The sequence below is a fragment of the Nymphalis io genome, chromosome 22 (assembly GCF_905147045.1).
Source record: "Nymphalis io chromosome 22, ilAglIoxx1.1, whole genome shotgun sequence".
In the NCBI taxonomy this organism is placed as follows: domain Eukaryota; kingdom Metazoa; phylum Arthropoda; class Insecta; order Lepidoptera; family Nymphalidae; genus Nymphalis; species Nymphalis io.
In genome coordinates this window covers 4,659,944-4,674,040 of record NC_065909.1, presented here as the reverse complement: position 1 = coordinate 4,674,040, position 14,097 = coordinate 4,659,944, and the positions used below count along the sequence as shown (strand labels likewise).

General features: G+C 33.3%; 1 protein-coding gene across 4 annotated transcripts; it reads left to right on the top strand.

Moving 5' to 3' along the window:
• Positions 1 to 582: 582 nt before the first annotated feature.
• On the top strand, positions 583 to 13,973 carry LOC126777349 (far upstream element-binding protein 3). 4 transcript variants are annotated; one of them, XM_050500366.1, is made up of 16 exons: positions 583 to 811; positions 1,083 to 1,216; positions 3,181 to 3,314; positions 5,112 to 5,250; positions 5,641 to 5,767; positions 6,171 to 6,299; positions 6,568 to 6,741; positions 7,090 to 7,220; positions 7,547 to 7,622; positions 8,476 to 8,632; positions 9,008 to 9,168; positions 9,342 to 9,500; positions 9,611 to 9,746; positions 10,031 to 10,197; positions 10,521 to 10,722; positions 12,932 to 13,973. In XM_050500366.1, the coding sequence occupies exons 1-15, from the start codon at positions 728 to 730 to the stop codon at positions 10,716 to 10,718; spliced, it is 2,106 nt and encodes a 701-aa protein (XP_050356323.1). In that variant the 5' UTR covers positions 583 to 727; the 3' UTR covers positions 10,719 to 10,722; positions 12,932 to 13,973. The 4 variants fall into 4 exon arrangements, with proteins under 4 accessions (XP_050356323.1, XP_050356322.1, XP_050356320.1 ...); XM_050500365.1 differs by having other exon boundaries at positions 5,623 to 5,767; positions 8,488 to 8,632; XM_050500363.1 differs by having other exon boundaries at positions 5,623 to 5,767.
• The last annotated feature ends 124 nt before the right edge of the window (positions 13,974 to 14,097 follow it).

Sequence of the window (14,097 nt, the reverse complement as noted above, 5' to 3'; positions counted from 1 at the left end):
AAGTTTGCGTTTGGTTACTTTCAATGTAAATAAACATTTTAATTTTTGTAACAAAGTATTAATAAATTCTACGGTAATGAAATTGATTTTAATCTATAATATGAATAAATAAAGTTTACTTTTCGAGATTTAATATCTTAAAGACAAAAAATAATAATTTTAATAAAAAAATAATAGAAATTTTTCGTAAGTCTATATTTATTAGTGATATATTTTTCTGAAATTAATTGATTATTATTAAAAATATAATTAATTGAATATATAAGAGTTTTGTTTAATAGTAATCGGAAATGTAAAATCAAAACGCCACCTACCATAGACAAGATTAAAATGATTTTTTATAACGTCACACAACATGGTAGCTTTCTCTTTTAATAAAAAGCTATTAAGATTTTGAAACGAAAATCGTGTAAAGTTAGGTAAAGATTATTTACCTAGTAAATTAGATATAATTTCGCAAATAATATAATGTACGATTTTTAATAAGACGCTTTTAGCGCTCAACCAATAGCATTCCATAATTATGTTTGTGCTTTAACGGGATTGGTCAATTGTATATTGTAATTTGTAAATGACATTTTTGACAACATCTATAAAATACTTCTTTTGTTTATGGTCCGCGTCTTCTCTGCTAGTTTGTGAGACAACAGTGATATATTTTTTGGATCTTTTGATCCGTTTTAATGGCTGCCTCATTGCGCGGTTGAATGGTTGCTTTAATTTAAACATGAGTGATTATTCTTCTATGGCTACGCTTCAAAACAATAGCAAACCGGTGGGATTTGCGGCTGCTGTACAACGTGCTAGATTGGTGAGCGGATATCCATTATCTGCATAATCGTTATACTTTGACACTATGCTTTTATTACTAGTTAATATTTTTAATTTACCTCCACGAATCAACGTAAATTATCGCGTAATCTACCCCCTTTCTGAAAAATTGTACTTGTAAAACATTAGAATTCCTTGCAGTGCTAACCTACTTTTTAGGCGTTGCGTACGTTTTATTAACTGTACCATGAAGTGATTGTTAAATTTTAAAGGAATTTCTCATCTCATATGTATTTAACCATTATTTGTAGGTTGCAGCTAAAATTGAAGGTAGCGGCAGTAAAAGATCATTGGAAGAAGGACCAGAGCCAGTTCCGAAAAAACAAGCGGCAATTGAACCTTATCCAATTCAACAACAGCAGTCACAACCACAACAATCAATGAGGTATATTCTGCTCAAATTGTTTATTTAATGTAATTCGATTCCCGCGCATTTTGATGTAATTGCAGAAATGCAATTAAAATTATAAAAATCATATAAAATAACTATTTATGAACATTGTGACAAAATATGAGTTACTTTGTATCTCTGTATTATATTTTTGCTTTTAGTATCTATTCATTAATTCTTTATTTGAACTTTGCAGTGTTGAATGACATACATATAATAAAAAAAAATAACTAAGGAATAGGTAATGGAAATATCTTAGCAACATAAAATGGATGTGATTAATACAAGTTCTTGATTACATAGAAATATTAGCAATGGAAGCATAATATGTAACATCATTGTAACTATATAACCTTAAAAAAATCTGTAACTTCCTGTAGTAATCATGTATTTATTAAAATATTAGTTTCAATAAAACCTTTTTGTTATTACAATTGACATGTTCCATCAAACAATGGAATGAAATGAATGCTCATGCTATCTTTTAAAATGTCGAAAGAATTAAAAAAAAAATATATATATATATATACACAACTATATACTAGTAGTTTAGCTATATATTATATAAAAACACTTTGTAATTTTACTGCCAAAATTTGTCTGAAAGTAAACGTAAAAGATTGTGGCTAATTACCAGTATGCGATCAGTCTTTCTGTCAAGAACAAAGGTATAGAGAGAGAGAGGGGTATAGAGATTATGTGAAATACAAAATTTTATTTTCTGAATTAATTTCGAATTTCCGAAATAAAATATACATATTACTAGTAAGTACACAGAAAAACTTGCAATATTTGAACAGTTTTATTAAACAGTAGACTATAATATGGTAATTTGTTTATGGTTATGAGTTATGTGACTTTGAGTTTTCTATGAATCTATTAATGTTTGAATAAAATTACATAACAGTTATAATGTCATTAATCCTTTTTTGTACTCTGAAGGTGTTGGTGTAGGTTTTTGGGCTGCATATATGTATAATTAATTTTTATATTAAATTTTACACATAAGTGTCCAATAAAGAAAATAAACTACTAAACTTACATTTTTCTCTTGATATATAAAACTTCATTAATAATATTCATATTTTTATTACAATAAGATGCTGTATGTTTTGTAATTTTTAACAGCTTCATTCAAAAACAATCTATTGGTTGCTTTAATCGAGATTATTTAATATATTTGCATTATAATTGTTTTAATTTCTACCACTAAAGCTCCGTTTACTCAGCTTTCACTTAACCAGAAACCTTCACATTATTGACATTACAATAACTTCATATGGATTCGAAGTAATCTGATACATGATGAATTAATACATACATATATAAGTATATTTTTCATGTTTAATATCTTCGAAGAAATCTTTGCAAACATCTATTTGTTTAATTTTGATATGCTGTAACTTACATTGCAGACATAATCACATTGAATAAACTGTATGTGAAATCATGCTTACTAATTGGTTAGTCAAGTTGTACACACCTTGCTTTATTTAAATAGTTTCAGTGTTTAGTTGCATTATAGGATACATGTAAAGTATTAAATTTAAACTGCATATTCATGGTATCAGAAAATATAAGGAACAGTATTTATTTTCTTCATAATTTTTAAGTATAATAATAAATGATATCTCTTAAAAGTTGATAGGTTGAAGTTGTTTCTAATTTCTCTTTCTTTTAAGAGTTTAGTTTGTGTTAGGACAAACAGTATTCCCATTGGTCAGGATCCAATCATTGACTAACATTGTCAATGAGCCTGTAAGCCATTAAGTTAATGAAGTATTGAGTTTATTTTTCATATTGTGTAGATTAAGGAAATCAGCCGTCTTACTGAACATTGTCATTTGAAGTTAGTAAATCGGTTAAATGAGACTCTTTACACTGTTCACATTTATGTCTGTGTATAGTTTTGAGCTATCGAGCCTTTGTAGAATTTTATATCTGTTTTGTTTTGATAGTGCTACAACGGCGGTTGCGACGCGCATCGTGAACGCATCAGCGGCACCTGCGCCGCCCTCCGCCCCCCCAAACATGATGCCCGACCAGGCCATCAACGAGTACATACGGGTGCCGGATAAGATGGTTGGACTTAGTAAGTAGTAATTAATATTTGACTAATACGCACTGGAGTAGCCTGTTGGTACATACCAAATCCATCTCCTTGGCCAGACTGTTTTCCAGCTGTGGGATGGAGGTAACATGAGTTCTTATCATGTATAAGGAGTTGTAATGTACTTTTTTTGAACTTTTGTGGTAGGGCTACCTGCAAGCTACTCTTAAGTATGTACTACTTATCAGAATTTCTACGGTAAAACAGCAATACTTCGTATTGTTGTGTTCTGGTTTGAAGAGTGAGTCAGTGTGACAGGCATGAGGGATATAACATCTTAGTTCCCAAGGTTGGTGGCGCATTGGCGATAGATGGGATATATTTCTTACAAGGCTAATGTAAGAAATGGGCGGCAGTGACCACGTACCATCAGTTAGCCCACCCTATTCTTTATATAAAAAGTTAATCTACTAGTAGTGTTATGGTTTAAATCTTAATAGTAATCTCCTTAGTGTTACTACTAGAGAGTCAATAAAAAAACTGAGGTCGAGTTATTTTTTCTTACATTCTGTTGTTGTCTCGTTCTGATTTTCATAATTTTTTCTATTCCTTTTGATAAAAATTAAACTAGCATTATGAATTTTATATTAAATAAGCGACAATGCTAATTTCAGGTAAATTGTAAATAATATATTAAAAATAATCTAGAATAAACCGAATTCTATTCGCATTTATAACACTAATTCATATTTATAAACCAATTTTTAAACCTCAAGGTTACTGTTTATATTGAATCTTTATAGTTCCTATGACCTTTTGTTTTATTAACGATTGGGTTTATATAACCTAAGAGTTAAGCATAACCTAAAGTTAGAAGACGTGAATCTTAACCGATGATTTCGAGTTGAATCCCGGACAAGCACCACTGAATTTTCATGTGCTTAATTTGTGTTTATAATTCATCTCGTGCTCGGCGCTGTAGGAAAACATCGTGAGGAAACCTGCCACGTGTATCCGCCAACCAGCATTGAAGTTGCGTGTTATATAAGCTTCAAAACTTCTATCCCAAAAGGGGGGGACTTAGCCCAGCAGTGCGACATTTACAGGATATCTCCTTTTTTTTTTTTTATAGAATAGGAAGGCGGACGAGCATATGGGCCACCTGATGGTAAGTGGTCACCAACGCTCTTAGACATTAGCATTATAAGAAATGTCAACCATCGCTTACATATCCAATGCGCCACCAACCTTGGGAACTAAGATTTTATGTCCCTTGTGCCTGTAATTACACTGGCTCACTCACCCTTCAAACCGGAACACAACAATATCAAGTATTGCTGTTTTGCGGTAGAATATCTGATGAGTGGGTGGTACCTACCCAGACGAGCTTGCACAAAGCCCTACCACCAGTAAAAAACCTTTTCGCGTCTAAGTACGAAAGACATGGACACAGGCGGTAATTCTGAGATTAAGAGCCGACCAAATGAATTGTTTATGTTAAGAACATAAAGACATGATTACATCAGCAGTAATTCTCAAAAGAGATTAGCTTACTGGATACATGATAGTGCAGTATTATGTCCTGACTCTTATGTTTCGATAGGACGGCAAATCCGACACGACTGGAAAGAGTTTGCGCGGTATCAATGGATTTAAGGGCCGCTTAGCTATGTAAAAGTCGCGTTTCCAATCCTGAGTCTTGGGCTCTTGTCGTAGCTACTAACAAACTACTCTTACTTGGAGGGATAAATAGGAATATTAGTAATTCCATAATAAAAACGGGCATAATAACAATAATACAACATTCAACATTATGCTTTAATAATAAATATTTTACAGTCATAGGCCGTGGTGGCGAGCAAATAACGCGTTTACAAGCAGAGTCAGGCTGCAAGATACAGATGGCGCCGGACTCGGGCGGGCAGCCGGACCGACTTTGCACGCTCACCGGCTCACGGGAGGCCATCACGAGGGCTAAGTATGGACGGTTTTATCTTTATTTCACAATAATTCACCTGATCATATATTATTCAATAAAATAACAAAATAGTGAATGTTATATTTTATGACATTCTAATATCATATCAAATGTCAATGTCTAATTTTTATCGTGATAAAAAAGCTTATAAAATTGTGCAACAATTTGCGGCTAATCTTTAACAAACATTTGTGCCTTGCGCAGTAGTTATTGGCTGTTACTTTCTTTTATAATAACACTCTTAATTAATATGTGATTTATTACAACCGTCTTACAAATAATTCATGCATCCTCATAAATTATTAATCATCAATTTATAATAAAAATGAGAAACTGGCGTCAGTTTCGAAACGTTTTACTGTTGTTATGAAGTTTAAACATTCCTCACAGGGAACTAGTTAACCAGATCGTCAATCACCGTGGTCGTGAGAACGCCCCACAGCATCAAGACAATCCAGGTGGTGGTATGCCACCCATGAACAGGGGAGGCGGTGGTGGCGGCGGGCTTGCAGTTACGGTCAGTATATCAAATAAGTCGAATAAATTCGTAAAGATAAGAATAATTTAATCTAGAGCAATTTCTTTTTTCTAAATAAATGTAAAGAACTCATAGTGTGTAGATAGATAGATAAAATCCAAACTCCAAAATACCAATACAAACTAAATATAAATCCCAAATAAAAGGACTTTCTTCTTTGATATGAAAGGCATCATAAAGAAATTTTAATATTTTCATGTTGTAGAAAATAAACAGCTGAACCTAACTATTACTTTTAATTAATAAAATGTTTAATTTTGTCATTTTATTGTTATAATTATATACAGAAATTTTACAACTTGAGAAGTGACGTGAAATTATGATTAAAGACAAATTGATTGAAGAGATATTTTTATATTGAAACCAAATTACTCTTTAACAGGAAGAAATAATGCTGCCCGGTCCTAAAGTCGGTCTGATCATTGGCAAGAATGGTAAGACTATCAAGCAACTACAAGAGCAATCCGGCGCTAAGATGGTGGTCATACAAGATGGACCTAATACTGAATATGTGAGTTTTCTTAAACAATATCAGCCTTATTTATAAATATTGTTTACGAAGTGATTAGTCAAACAATGCTGTCTTCTTCTTTGGAATGTCAATTTAATGATGACAGAGAGAGAAATCAGTTTTTAAAAATAATGCTTATAAGTAAGAACGTCATATATTAACTACTTATATATTTTGATTAGTCTTTCTAAAGATTTGTTGTTGTTTTTTAAATATTATATGTAGCTTATTTAATATTTTGAAAAATGTTACATATTTTCTATTTCAGGAGAAACCTCTCCGTATATCTGGAGACCCGTCGAAGGTGGAACACGCGAAGCAGCTGGTCTTTGAGCTGCTGGCGGACAAGGACATGCAGCAAGGCGGCAGTGGACCACGACCTTACGATGACGGAGGTTACCAGCAGGAGCAGGGCAACGGCCTTGCCACCAACTCCACGGAGGTATGTCACTCTAATAACTAAGAACATTATTTTTCAAACATGCCTTTATAGATTGTTGTATCCTTCATGTACAACATTCAACTTAGAAATCTAAAGAAATAAAAAAGTCATCCTGATAACCTGATACTTTCCAAATCCAAACTCATAAGAAATATTTTTCATTTCATTTGAATATTTCAAGATAAAGAAGTAATTTCACAAGCTTGCCCGTGTTTGAACCCACGATCATCGGTTAAGATTCACGCGTTCTTACCACTTGGGCCATCTTGGCTATTTTTATATTATATTTTTATATTTCACAAATAAATAAATTATATTGTTGTATGTGATTAATTATTGTTTTATTAGGTCTTAGTGCCTAAAGTGGCAGTGGGAGTGGTGATCGGAAGAGGTGGTGACATGATTAAGAAAATCCAGGCTGAAACAGGCTGCAGGGTTCAGTTTCACCAAGAGAGAGACGATGGACCAGGGGATAAGAGGTGAAAATATATTAATTAAACTTATATATTATTTTTTTTTAAATATGGACAAAATTAAGATTTATATCTTTTGAGCCTTTAACTCACTTTACTGTCATACTTCACAATAATGTAATAAAAAGTACTACACTTTAGACCTTTTCAAATTAGTCGTAAACCTGTTGTTGGTACTTATCTAATTATGACATGAAAATAGAAGTTAACTATGTTTAATGAGGACCAAATATGATTAAAGTACCGTTTTCAAACTTTTTTTTTTTTCATTATTAATAATTTATCTATGAAAGTCTTAGTAATATATGTATGTATATATTTGAACCGAACAGGTGCTATTTACAAGGCAAACCTCATCAAGTCGAACAGGCAAGACAAATGATTGAAGATTTAATTGCAAGTGTAAATGTAAGTATCACATATACTATTAAATCGTATCTGTATAGTGTATATCTATCGAGATAAATGGAAAATTTCTAGAAACTTCTCAGTGGATTTGATTTTTTTCTTTCAATTGAAATGTATTATACATTTATTGGATGGTATGGAATTGGGGCCCAGTGGTCAATGTGAATCTTATCCAATTACTGCACATTCAAACCCAGGCAAGCACCACTGATATGCTTAATTTGTATTCAATTATTATTTTTACTTTTATGGTAATCAGGATATATACTGAATAAATATTAATTGCTATAGTCATTATATAATTATATAGCATTTATGATATAATGTTATATTCTATTTTTAAGTGAATTCATTTCTAATTGTACTAAATGACTTTCTATTGAATAATTTCTCTGGTAAGTGTTAGGTCTCTTGTTAAATCGACAGGTTTATAATAAGTGTTATTAACCCTGTCGTGTTGTAATTACTGACTGATATTATTTTTATAAATTACCTACTTATTATTATATTAATCTTCATTTTTGATTTCTTTTTTATTATCATTTAAATGATCAGTCGAAATTTGCACTGATAGCATGTTTTGAGTTACTTTCTTATCAGACATTGGTCTATTTTGTTTAAACTTATATTTACTGTAAAAAAATTAACTAGTTAGTACTATAAAAATTAATGGTTTTACTTAATATCTTATCTATTAAAGAAAAATCTTGGACATAAAGAATAGAAAATGGTATTAATAAAGATTTTTTTTTAATCACGTTAAATTTACAAAATCGTCTTTCGAATCGGTGTTCGATTATTCCATGTTAGTGTGTGAAGCGACGTAATCGATGGCGAGTTACGGTCATCCCAGCTACCTCCACAGTTGGCGATCCGATCCGGGCGCGGGCGCGGCGGCGCTCAGCGCAACGGCGGCGAGCGCGACTTCCAGCAGTGGCCCGAGCCCGGCCAGGAGGTGCGCGTCACCTTCACCGTCTCCAACATCAAGTGCGGCCTCATCATCGGACGCGGTAACGCTCACACCCAGCCGTGCATCTAACGGATACACGTTTTGGAATGTTTTTTTATTTAGTAGGAAGCCAATATAATATGACATGGTAGGACTTTGTGCAAACTCGTCCGGATAGGTACCACCCAATCATCATATATTTTACCGCTAAGCAGTAAAATATCTGATATCAATACTTAACATTCTGGTATGAACGATGAGTGAGCCAGTGTAACTACAGGCACAAGGGACATAACATCTCAGCCATGTCTATTGCCGATGGTGACCACTTAAATTTAATATTTTTGGTCTTAAATTAAACATCTTTTTTGAAATTGGATAGAATTTATTTCCTTTTTTTTTATTACAGTGTAATATTTTTATAATTCCTGTGTAGGTGGCGATGTAATTAAACAAATCAACGCTCAATCTGGAGCGCACTGCGAGCTGGATCGTCGGACGCAGAACAACGACCGTAACAATCGCACATTCTACATACGCGGTCACCCGGAAGCAGTCGAGCATTGCAAGCGGATAATTATGGAGAAAGTTGGGACGGTGAGGATTAACTATTTTTATGCCTAAGTTACTTATGAAATTGTACAATTTTGTTACTATTATTACGCATAGAGTTTTCCACGAAAAAACCTATGAATAAATTAGTGGCATTATTCTCATCTAAAAATTCTTACTTTATCTTAAAAATTAATGATGAATCTCCCTAATAACAGCCAGTAAATTTTTTGCCTGACAACGGGAATGGCGGTAATGGTGGCGGTGGTGGTAACAATGGTAACGGCGGTGATTACTACGGAGCTGCACCTGCGCCCGGCCCACCCGCCTGGGGATACAACCCGCACTGGCATCATCAGCAACAGCACCAGCCACAGGTAATTATATCTGGCACAGATTATTAATTACGTTAAAATAGACTTCTACAAGTACAAAATCTTAAGGTTTCAAAACCAAAATCGTTATATCTACATTTTTATTTATGCAGCAACAAGTCCAAATCAATCCGGCGACTGGTCAACCAGACTACTCCCAACAATGGATAGACTACTACCGTTCACTAGGACTAATGCGCGAGGCTGAAGCGGTGGAACAACAGACTAAACAACAACAACAACAGCAAGGTAACTTTGCTCGACAATAATTTATCGTGTTATCGTCAAACTTACTATTCGTTCATATTGATATAATTGTGTGATGTGATCCGATAAGTTGGGCTTTTGAAAACAATTTGGAAAATATCCATTAAGTGTGCTGTCAATCAATTTGAAAAATATCTTTATGTGTCAATATAAATACAATAAAAAAAATCACTGTTACATTTGTACATCCAACATACATTCTGTTTTCGAATGTTTCACAAGTGACGTAGTTTTAGAGATTATATTTTGAAAATATCCTCCAACAGGTTCTGGTTCCGGAGGCGCGCCCACTACGCCCACGTCTGCGCCGGCTAGTGCGCAGCCCACCTCGCCCGCTCCTGCCGCAGACTATAGCGCGCAGTGGGCAGAGTACTACCGCGGCATCGGCAAAATAAAGGAGGCTGAGGCTATTGAGGCGCAGATCAAGATTAAGGTACACCTTGCATTAAAACTCGTTTGAATGCAATGAGAGTAGATTTTTAATACACAAATATGAAACCCACTAAAATATTTCAAGTGCGTTAGTTATTTTGACGTAAACGTAATACAGTATGATAGTACGACAATTAAGTACCTGCCTCGTTCGTCTAATGACCAGCTAATAAGGCCACAAATCCTGATTATGGATTTAATTGCTTGGTTGGAGTAATTAAATCTCCTTAGGTTTTGTACTTACTAGTTGGAGTAATCAAATTGACAATATTTACTTTCCCGTACCTTAACGCCATAATCACTTACGCGGCCTCCCGTCCACAGTCGCAGCCGGGCAGCGCGCCGTCGCAGGCCGCCCCGCAGGCCACGCCGCCCAACCCCACGCCGCCGTCGTCCAGCGCGGGCGGCGTGGTGTCGCAGTACGGCCAGTACGGCGTGTACCCGCCCGTGTACCCCGGGTACCCCTACCCCTACCCCGGCGTGCCGCCCGCGCCCGAACACGCGCCGCACCAGCACCAGTAGACGAGTGAGTACACGACGATAGGATACCACACTCGTCACGGCAGGGGTCGAACTCGTATGCCTCTTTTGTAGTCGAATCTTTACGATAATCTTTCCTACTCAGTTTATCTTTATTATTATTTTATTACGTTCGTTTTTATATTCTATATGTTCCGTTTGTAATTATCCAAGGAGGTGCTGGTTTGACACTTGCCGAGACGCATTTATGTATAATTTGTGCAGAGTGCTTGTAAGAAGTTGTTTTGGGTGCGAGAGAGCCAATGTTTTTCAAATGATGCTTGTAGTGTTATTTAGTTTCATATAGTGATTATTTAAGTTACATACCCTTAATGTTTTACCGATTCTAATGTATGTGTGACTACAGTATTTATTACAAACAATGAATAATTATTTTTTAGTGAAAAAGACAATCTCCTTAAATATGTTACTTCATTATTTTCTCCTATATATACTTTTATAACAAAAATGACTAATAGTGACTGTATGAACTTCTAATTAATTGTAATAATTTCCAAGTTACTTATTTTTTTCAATTATACATGCTGTTTTCACAATATATATTTTAAAATGTGCTTTGTAGGAACATTAAAAATAAACAATTTTAAGCAGACATAATAAGAATATGTTTCTTGATTTAACGACTTATTTATGAATGACATTATATTGTTATTATTAAAATGATAAGTGTATTAAGAAATATACTGTGTAAATTTTATACTCATAAAAATGATCTGTTTTGCCTGAGTATATTTATCCTAATGATATATAAAACTGAAGTTTATTATTATATACAATTCTCAAAAATATATGTATATATTTATTAATCTACACTTTTTATAACGGACAGACCATATTTACAGTAGAAGACAGGTTTTTTTTTAGTATCTTTGTTGTAGAATTACATACATATAATATATATATTTTTTATATTGTCAGCTTAATGCAAGAACTGAGTACCTACTGAAATTGTTATTAGTTATTTATTTACTTAATTTTTTAAATTAACCACTAACACAGAAGATAGATGTCGTTACTTTTTGAAATAATATATTTTTACTTTTCTATACAGAGTATAGAAAAATGTGAGCATGATACAGTTTTTTTTTTTTGCATTTAATACGTTCTTGCAATATTCTGTCAATATAATATGCAATTATTATTTTTATTTGGCTTGAAATTACAAATTATTTTTTGAAAAAGTTATATTTTTCATCTATATCACTCTATATATATTTTTTTACTATTAAACCAATTTTATATTAACACCCGAGTCTGTGTCTTACATTTCATATGACGTTGACCATCCTATCACTATTGTCAGGACCGGCATTTATTGTTCATCGAGGCTCGGGTGAGTTACGCATTTGGCGTCCTTTATAATTCGAAAAATTTAAAAGGAAAAAAACAATTAAAAACTTTTTTTCGATTAGGCTGATAGATATATGTATTAAAATTAAGTGGTTACGTTAAGCTGGTATGCGGGGCTCTTCACACCCTTCAGACCTTCGCTTATCAGGCAACAAGCATTTATTCTCATTTATGATTTTTCATGTACAAAAATATATATATATATATTATATAAAGATAGCCTTTGCTTCGACACTAATGTCCCACATGAATAATACCGTTATATACAAGCCTTATTACATTTACGTAGAATGTAGACGCCATCTTAAGTAATAATAAGATCAATTGATCAATATCTCGAGCAGTATCCATTTAGTTTGCCAACTAAAGTTTTAATAATAAAATAAATTTAGTTAAATCATTATCGTTCACATATTACTAATATATTTTTGTAATTAATAATGTATTGCTTAATTTTTTATGTATTTGCAGCTACACTAGATATTACAATGAACATATTCCACACAGTATATAAGTGTATAATGTTACAGGGATTTTTTGGTAATATATTATGAAAATGCATGATTAAATATATATATATATAGTTGATTCTCTTTCAGTTTGCATGTGATATATAAAGATGTTTATTATTTTCATTATTATATTAGTATATTTGAAATCATATGAAAAGTTATTGACGTGTGTGTGTGAGAGATAAGTCAGTATTTAAAAATGAATACGATTTGTAGTGTGTGTAGTGTTGCAGATGTATTTAGGCTCGCCAGTGCCGGGGTGCCGCTCGACGCTATACAGCGTTACTATATTACCTGTGATTTTGCCATGTTCGTTTGTTTGTCTGATTGCAGAGACCCGCCGGACCGCCCGATACGGAACCGAGAAGATACCTCTCCATTGTAGATTATAATAATATATTATAAGCAGCGTAACATTAAATCGTATCACCCACAATAAATAATACGATTATACGTTATAAACAAAATGTTATAATTTGCACACGAATACAAATATGTTATGTATCTTTATTTCTTGTGGGTACTTCAATAAATATTGTCAAATTCAACTAGACTATGAGATTATTTCACGTCAAACTTCTTTCCATATATAATATGATAAAAAAAAAATTCACGGCCGTGTGGTACTTTCTTGATTTTATTATTGCACCTGCATATACACTCGTATTGAACGTTGTAATATTTTTGTATAATTCTGTGCCGATATTGATGATTGACGTGCCAGTTTGTCCAGGTTTTAACATTAGAATGCCACACTGCCTAAAACGATGTATCAGAGAGATCCGACGGAGCAATAGAATGAGACAGAAAGAGAAAAATGAAAGCGTTATGAAAGAGACATTGCTTCGCCGCAGCGAGGACTCGAGGTAAATGCACTGTATCGAGTGACTAGCTTATTACACTTTAAAAATGTTATCCCACTGTGTATTACGACATGTGTAATATCAAACTACGAATGCGGAGACGATACAGTTTTTTTACGATCGATAAAATGATCTTTATAATATAATTCAATTGTAGTTTTAATGTAAGCGTAAAACTTAAATATAAAACTCCACATTCGTCGTCTGTCGTACGACGAACTATGTCTAGTTGTAAGTTAGGTATCACTGGTTAGGGTGTCGTCGTGACCTCTCTCAACAGCTCATTAGGTAACTTTAATTCGTCTTACAGAATTATAGAATCATAATTTTAGTATATGTATTTTTAATTAATAATATTAGCTTTGGTAATAAAATAAGGTATGAAGGGAAGTATCGAAACTCGATGAAGTTGAAAGCAATGTGGAGCGACAGTCACGATGGATCAATCGTTCAGAACGGGGCGTCCCGATTTAATTGTATTAATATTAAGATATAAAGTGTATGTTTATTGATGTGTTCATTTTATTTATAATCATTACTTCTCTCCACAGACCCTTGAGGTAAGTGTCCCTAATTGATTGATAATTTATTAAATTGAAACAATATTTTGTCATAATTTTTTGTTTCTGCTTCGTT

Excerpts from the sequence above, each read along its gene's own strand:
- LOC126777349 (XM_050500363.1), top strand. The coding sequence starts at position 728 with ATGAGTGATTATTCTTCTATGGCTACGCTTCAAAACAATAGCAAACCG. Across the intron at positions 3,315-5,111 it reads GGATAAGATGGTTGGACTTA|TCATAGGCCGTGGTGGCGAG; the intron begins GTAAGTAGTAAT and ends AATATTTTACAG. Across the intron at positions 6,742-7,089 it reads TTGCCACCAACTCCACGGAG|GTCTTAGTGCCTAAAGTGGC; the intron begins GTATGTCACTCT and ends TTGTTTTATTAG.